Source organism: Brienomyrus brachyistius, chromosome 22, assembly GCF_023856365.1.
Source record: "Brienomyrus brachyistius isolate T26 chromosome 22, BBRACH_0.4, whole genome shotgun sequence".
NCBI classification, from domain to species: domain Eukaryota; kingdom Metazoa; phylum Chordata; class Actinopteri; order Osteoglossiformes; family Mormyridae; genus Brienomyrus; species Brienomyrus brachyistius.
The window spans coordinates 9,957,473-9,964,330 of record NC_064554.1 but is presented as its reverse complement, the minus strand read 5'-3'; the positions used below and the strand labels follow the sequence as shown (position 1 = coordinate 9,964,330).

Here is a 6,858-nt window from a genome sequence, read left to right as displayed (position 1 = left end):
GTCACATTCAAGTCAAACAGACACCCTTGAGAAATGAAACACTGCAACTTCACTTCTTTCAAATCATGCTACTTGTGATGATGAAACGTTAAATGTTTACATTAAAGTTGACGCTTGTCCTCTGAAATTGCCTTCGTAGAGGGCTTGGTGTCTTTGTTGACAGTGCCACAAGAGGGAGTAGGAGTTCTGTGGGATCCCTTTCACTTCCTTATGCTATGTATGAAGAGGTGGCTTCCTTTGTTCAATGTGAGCTTTGATAGTGTTGCACTAAGTTAGTCTGCGGTTTCTTATTAAGGTTTCTCTCTCAGTGTATAACCTGGTACAAAAGTACCATAAATGATATACAACTTTGCATCTACTTGCATTTGGGACCAGGACCATCAGGTGCAAGTCAACGCTTTAGCATCTCTTGATATTGTATAGCTTGGAACCTATTCCAAGAATCATAGAGCAGGGATATCTGGATACGATGCCACTCATTCACAGGGCACACAGTCACTATGGGCACCATGATTTATTGATTTGTTTGCTTGTTTATTTAGGGTCTGTAGGAAGAAACCGTGGTGTCCATTGGAAACCCAAACATTGATAATATGCAATTGTGGTAGAAAAATTTTGAATATAACACTTAGAATAAAAGTCGGACCTCTCAGTTTGATGAGGTAAAGGAAATCTCTTATTTCAGCAACTCAGCAAAGCGCTCTCATCACACTCTGGCATTTGTCCTTTGATTAATGATTAACATATTGACGTATTGTCATTGAATCACTGCCAATACATGGTTAACATATGATTAGTATGATTAACAATTACTTATACATTTGCACTACCGCATAGCTTGCTATATATTGTTTGCCACAACTATTCTATAAAGCTATAACTGGCTGTGCACCAGTTGGGGCAGCTTCGAATCTCTCCCTGCAAGTGGTTTCTCCCCCCCCTTTGTTCCGCTGTATGCCTCTCCAAGGCCCGAGCTTTCCTCAGGGTCTGCGGAACTTACTGCAGGCAGCTATCTCGAAGCGAGGTCACGCAGTATTCAAAACAATCTCTTCTTGCCTAAGGCCTAAAGACACACACAGACCCAATATGCCAACCTCCCGGGCCTACCGATGTCCAATTTTAATTCCACATTCCCCCCTTTTGAACATGCGAGATCCGCATAGTTCACAAACAATCAGAGTCCGCAGTGTAGTAAAACGCCGGACCATTGCGCAGCGGGTCGAATCGGGCCGGTGGCGGCTGGATGGAACAGGAGTCACCAACGGTGTCGGCGTTGCCGGTCGCATGGACGACAACCCGGGGCTGAGAGTCGTAGAGCCAGGCGGGAAGAAGAGGATCATCCGCGTAGGGAAGAGGGGGAGCCCATAGGAGCATAACAGAATTTGCCTGGGAAGACAGAATACTAGAACAACACCTAAACAGCAAAAAGATTAGCAGCAACACTACTAGCAGTAACACTACACTAAAAACTAAGGGTCTGAACACCCCAGATAAACCCGGAATCAGTGAGGAGAACCAGTAGTCCCAGCTGTACTCAAACAGGACGTGCTCTTTGTGTACCTCAGACATCTGCTTGTGCACCACGTCCTCTAGATCCTGCACAGCCTGAGATGAATCAGGGATGTACTTGCAACATTCTCTTCCCACAATAGCACAAACTCCACCTTTCTCAGCCAACAGGAGATCCAGTGCCATGCGGTTTTGCAGAGCTACCTGCCTAACCGCTGACAAATCACCCGAGACGGCCTTCACGGTGTCAAGCGTTTGATTGGCCACCTTTTCAACTGCAGTCTGCAGGGCAGCCACCTCTGTCTGAAGGTCTGCCAACCCAAGGGATGGAATAAACACCTCAAACCATTGCTCAGTCTGACTAAGAGACTGTCTGCTGCGTGTATATGCACGCACGGCTAACGACATCTGCGCCTTGGGCACTACATGAATAGGAGGAACAAGATAAGCTAGATAACAATACCAATCAGCCTTCGGTTTCGAAAGAAACAAAACAGTGTAACCCTTAAGAGAGTCTTTGTGACCACAGATAAACGCCGAACGTGGTGGTGCCACTAGCAGGACATCACCAAGGACAGAGAAGTTAACATAAGCCTTACAGTGAACAGGTGGGGAGGAAGGGGTTCGAGACTGGGCTGAATTAGACAGATGGAAACACACAGTCCCATTTACCGGGATGACAGCCAAGCCATCCTCAGGCGGGGTCACTCCCTTCACCATCACGGTCGAGTCCGATGGACAGGACACTGCAGAATAAGAACAGTTATCAGGGCTTTGGCGGCATCGCAGAGCAGGTACAGTCAGTTCTTGCACCCGTGCACCGTAGCGCTCGGGGTCCCCAGCCTCCCCTGCCTTACCAACAGCCCATGTGATAATCACCTGGGCTGAGCAAACCCAGCCCTCTCCTGTTTTATTCATGCCTACCAGCAAATGGACTGTAGTGAAGCCCCAGTGATTAGACTGGTCTGCCTGAGTCAGATAGAGGATTGGATCGTTCTCAGCATACTCCTGTTGTAACCGGTCATGCGTGGCCACAAAGGCCGCCTCCACTGCCCGCGACTTAACAATACCAGAAACGCGACATGCAGGTGGTGGTGGAGTTGAGGACGATGACCGTAGCTCGCGAGTCAGCAGCCCAGCCACAACAGACACAGGGCCGGAGCAGGTGTCGTTCAAGACCGCCATGTCATGATAGGTGTACGGAATCCCGTAGAAGGGCCATGCCGCAGAAGTGTGGGGCATATAATGGCAAACCCAGCAGTCTGAAACATTCAGCGCAGCAGTCACAGCATCGGCATTGGTATTCATCACCTCCCTTTTCCCTCGGTTCAAAACTTGTCGTGGGTTGGGCTCTGTTGGAGTACAGCGGGTGACACAACCGGAATAAGCAGTTCTCCACCACAATATGGCATCAATCCCAAATGTAACTGTGACAATAAAAATGGCTATCAGGGCAAGGCAACACAGTTGTGGCCCTTTCTGGGGCCAGTCTCGAAAGAACCACCAGGGTCGGACACGCGTCTGCAGTGGACTTGATGGATCCAGGCGTCGATTCCCTCCACTTTCACTGCGTGAGGGGTCACCATCAAGACCTGGTGGGGTCCCCTCCATCTCGGCGTGTTCCATCTTTTCCTCCTCAGGTCGCGAACCAACACCCAGCTCCCTGGCTCGAGAGGTGTCACAGCTCGTGGCAGCTCTCCCTCTGGATTCCTCCAATTGGCACGAACCTGGTCCCAGGCTGCACCTATCGCCTGCCGCAAACCTGTAAGATAAGTCAGCAAATCCCCATCCACGGTCTCCAGTGTGACATATCGCGAGGGAGACAAAACACGCATCGGCCTTCCCGTCAACACTTCGAAAGGAGCCAACCCTGTTTGGCGGTGTGTCCTGGCTCGCATGAATAACAAAGCCAGGGGCAGGGCATCCACCCAGGGCAGGCCCGTCGTCTCTGAAATTTTCGCCAATTTCAGTTTAAGTGTCTGATTTGCTCTCTCCACTATCCCCCCACTCGAGGGGTGATAGGCACAATAATGCTTCAAATCAATTTGCATCCAATGGGACAATTTAGCCAGGATCTCTGCGATGAACGCAGGACCGTTGTCTGTGGTGATTTTAGATGGAATGCCCCATCGTGGAATCACCTCCTTTAACAGACATTTAGCCACACTCAGAGCATCAGGGCGACGGCAAGGAAATGCCTCCACCCATCTGGAAAACAAATCTACAATCACCAAGCAATACTTATATCCCTTGCAAGGAGTTAGCTCAATGAAATCCATCTGCAGGTGATCGAATGGGCTTTGGGGACTCGGGGTCACTGCAGGGCCGGTTGGGATGCCCTTTCCCACATTGAATTTCATGCACACCATACACTTCCCGCAGAATTGGGCAGCAGCTGTGGCAAACCCAGGGGCATGCCACACCCGAGTCACAGCTGCCACCATCCCATCACGGGACACATGATCCAGGCCATGAACGGCTTTGGCCATCCCTGGATACGCAGATCTAGGGTGATAAGGTTGGTTAGTCCCAGAATGTCGCCACACGCCTTCTCTATCACTCCATGCCCCGCTCCGTTTCCATCCGCGGAGCTCAGCCTCCGTTGCACCTGTTTGAATCAAAACAAGGTCATTTTCAGCACCTGGTTTATCAACATTCTTTGCCAGTAAAACCTTATTCCCAAACCCAGTGGAGTTCTTGACTAAACTTTTAGCCCACTGGTCTGCGAGGTCATTTCCCTGACTGATTTCATCAGTCCGCTTAGTGTGGGCCTGGCACTTCACTATTGCCACCTGTTCAGGTGGCATGAGAGCGTCCAGTAATTGTTCCACTAACTCATGATGCTGAATGGGTTTTCCAGTGCTGGTGCGAAAACCTCTCTGCTTCCACAATGCACCATGATCATGACACATCCCGAAGGCGTATCTTGAGTCTGTGTAGATAGTGACTTTTTGTCCCTCAGCCAATTTGCAGGCCTGTCGCAGTGCAAACAGCTCAGCCGCTTGTGCGGACCAATGTCTGGGCAGAGGCCCTCCGTCCACAAGTAATCCGTCTTGCATCACCACGGCATAGGAGGTCGCTGGAGATCCGTCCTCCAGCCTCAAAGAACTCCCATCGACAAACAGAACGTCACCTCCTTCCAGTGGGATGTCGGTCAGATCCGGCCTAGGCCTGCACACACAGTCGATGACCTGCAAACAATCATGCGGTTCTCCGTCCACCTCCGTGGGAAGGAGGGTCGCCGGATTCAAAGCAGAGCATCTTTCCACAGTCACATTTGCCAGTGTTAACAAAACATTCTGATAATGCACCGATCGCGCAGGCGTCAAATGAGATGTCCTGACCTGTGTCAGGATTGCGTGCACTGCATGGGGAACTCGAAGTTTCAGTGGATGTAACTGGACTAGATCTGCGCTTGCCATCACTGCCTCTGCGGCCGCAGCTACCGCTCGAAGACAAAGGGGTAATGCTCGAGCCACCGAGTCCAAACGCTTTGAGTAGTATGCAACTCTGCTTGTTCCAGATGAAGGGATCCTGCCAGAGAAGCGGGTACGGCATAGCATAGATAGAGCCTCACATCTAGAGCTAGAGGTAAGAATCAAACCCTCAAACACGTGAACATCCAAACCCCAAAGTCGTTGCTTCATACTACAGAACCAAGAAAAGGGGTACTTTCTTATTCAAAGACTGGTGCTAATTATTTTGCCCATACATAAAGGGCAGTAGTTTTTATGCAACTTTTAAAAAGAAGCATCCCCAAAGTTCTGGCTACGCTGCACACGTCATCCCAGCAAACCACAATGACTGCTTAAAAACTGCCTGTGTGCCTGATAACTTTCTGTTTATTGAAAAGTGTTTGCGAAATTTCTGCAAGACCTCAATGTCCAAGTTCTGCTTTTCATAATTTTCCTAATGGAAGGTTTGCACCCGATTATCAAATACAAATTGTACTACAGATTGTAGTACACAATTGTACTGTGGCATAACAAAGGTGGTAGGGTCAGCAAATTTAGCACAAATGTTCTATGAACCATTTGCAGAAATTGTGGAATTACAGTATAGCAGCATAATAACAATAAACTTCCTGCGACCTTTGTGGGAGAGCAGTTCAAAACACATTAAAACAGAACAATATTTAAAGCAATGACATGATGATAGAGGAACTTAATATGAAGTTAAATCCAAATGTCAACTTACTAATTCCTCTCTCATGACGTGGAATGTGCTACAGTGTGCCGAGCACAAATATCCTGCTTTTTCCCCACAGGATTTTCTGCTTTAAAGATTTATTTTCTTATACATCAAGAAGCTACCAAATCATGTATGTCTGTCCCTTCCTGCATAAATATTTTGTGCATTGCCGTGTGCAACTAGGGATGTTTACCCAGCTTACCCAGATAGACGCGTGAAATAGACGCAGCCTGGGGCTGGAAAGGCCCAGGACTGACTTTGCGTTGCTGGGGGAAACACGGTTATCTTACAGTCGCAACCTCACAGCAAGGCAGCGTAGTGATCTGGGGAGAAGCAGAGTGAGGGGCCTGTGGACGCCATTTTGTTGATTTGGCAAACGTAACCTATTTGATGGTAAATGCATCGTTTAGCATACGAGACCCCACCCCGTGACTCTCTCCCCATCCGCTGCTTCCATATTATCTCACTCAGCCTCATCTCAGATGCTCCTAAACACATCAGTTAGCGGCACTTGGTACCTTTTGTGCTAACAGCTGTCACATTGTCTCCCAACATCAAGCCTAATAGCCGCGGGAGGCAGGGAGCTGGCTAAACAGATGTCAGTTCACATTTCAGGCCCTCTACCTGTAACTGACTTTGCCGCCAATCAGGCCAGGAGCTGTTTTGGCTCGCTGGCAGTTATTTGTGTGTGTGTGTGTGTGTGTGTGTGTGTGTGAGTACTAGTACTGTCAGATAGACATTTCTGACTTACTAACAGCAAAAAAAAAACACAGTGGCATCAACTGTCTCTTTTTGAAACGAAAGTTGAAGTTTGAGGCTGATTTAATGGATGATTCAGAATGGTGTGATTCGTTCTTGGTGACCTCATTGAGACTGTCTGGGCTTGTGTGAGGTCATACAATTCAACAGGCTTTTTCCAGGGAAAAGCTGTTTAGTGTTTATGTTAGTCATTACAAACCTGAAAGGCAGCCCCTAGTGATGATGGACAGGTTTCCTCCAGACCCAGACACTGCTCTAATGGTTTTCTAATTAAGCTGGCCATGGTATTACACACTGCAAGTGCACATTTCTCAAAGCAAGACAAGTGTCACAAACTCTGAAAGTGTCTGCTTGAATTGACCTTCTGAGGGCACAGAACGCAACTCATCTAGCTGTTTG

General features: G+C 48.4%; 2 protein-coding genes across 3 annotated transcripts; both read right to left on the bottom strand.

Moving 5' to 3' along the window:
- Positions 1 to 513: 513 nt before the first annotated feature.
- On the bottom strand, positions 514 to 2,817 carry LOC125718503 (uncharacterized). Of its 2 annotated transcripts, none has more exons than XM_048992399.1 (2): positions 1,561 to 2,817; positions 514 to 1,386 (listed from the first exon to the last, which is right to left on the bottom strand). In XM_048992399.1, the coding sequence occupies exons 1-2, from the start codon at positions 2,815 to 2,817 to the stop codon at positions 1,165 to 1,167; spliced, it is 1,479 nt and encodes a 492-aa protein (XP_048848356.1). In that variant the 3' UTR covers positions 514 to 1,164. The 2 variants fall into 2 exon arrangements, with proteins under 2 accessions (XP_048848356.1, XP_048848357.1); XM_048992400.1 differs by having other exon boundaries at positions 2,182 to 2,817.
- On the bottom strand, positions 514 to 5,672 carry LOC125718501 (uncharacterized). The gene is made up of 2 exons (XM_048992394.1): positions 2,434 to 5,672; positions 514 to 2,255 (listed from the first exon to the last, which is right to left on the bottom strand). Exon 1 carries the CDS (start codon positions 5,154 to 5,156, stop codon positions 2,958 to 2,960), a length of 2,199 nt encoding a protein of 732 aa, XP_048848351.1. The 5' UTR covers positions 5,157 to 5,672; the 3' UTR covers positions 514 to 2,255; positions 2,434 to 2,957.
- Between the last annotated feature and the right edge of the window lie 1,186 nt (positions 5,673 to 6,858).

Coding starts and splice junctions, on each gene's coding strand:
- LOC125718503 (XM_048992399.1), bottom strand. CDS start 2,817: ATGAATACCAATGCCGATGCTGTGACTGCTGCGCTGAATGTTTCAGAC. Junction 1,387..1,560: donor TGCACAAGCAGATGTCTGAG/GTACACAAAGAG, acceptor CTGTCTTCCCAG/GCAAATTCTGTTATGCTCCT.
- LOC125718501 (XM_048992394.1), bottom strand. CDS start 5,156: ATGAAGCAACGACTTTGGGGTTTGGATGTTCACGTGTTTGAGGGTTTG.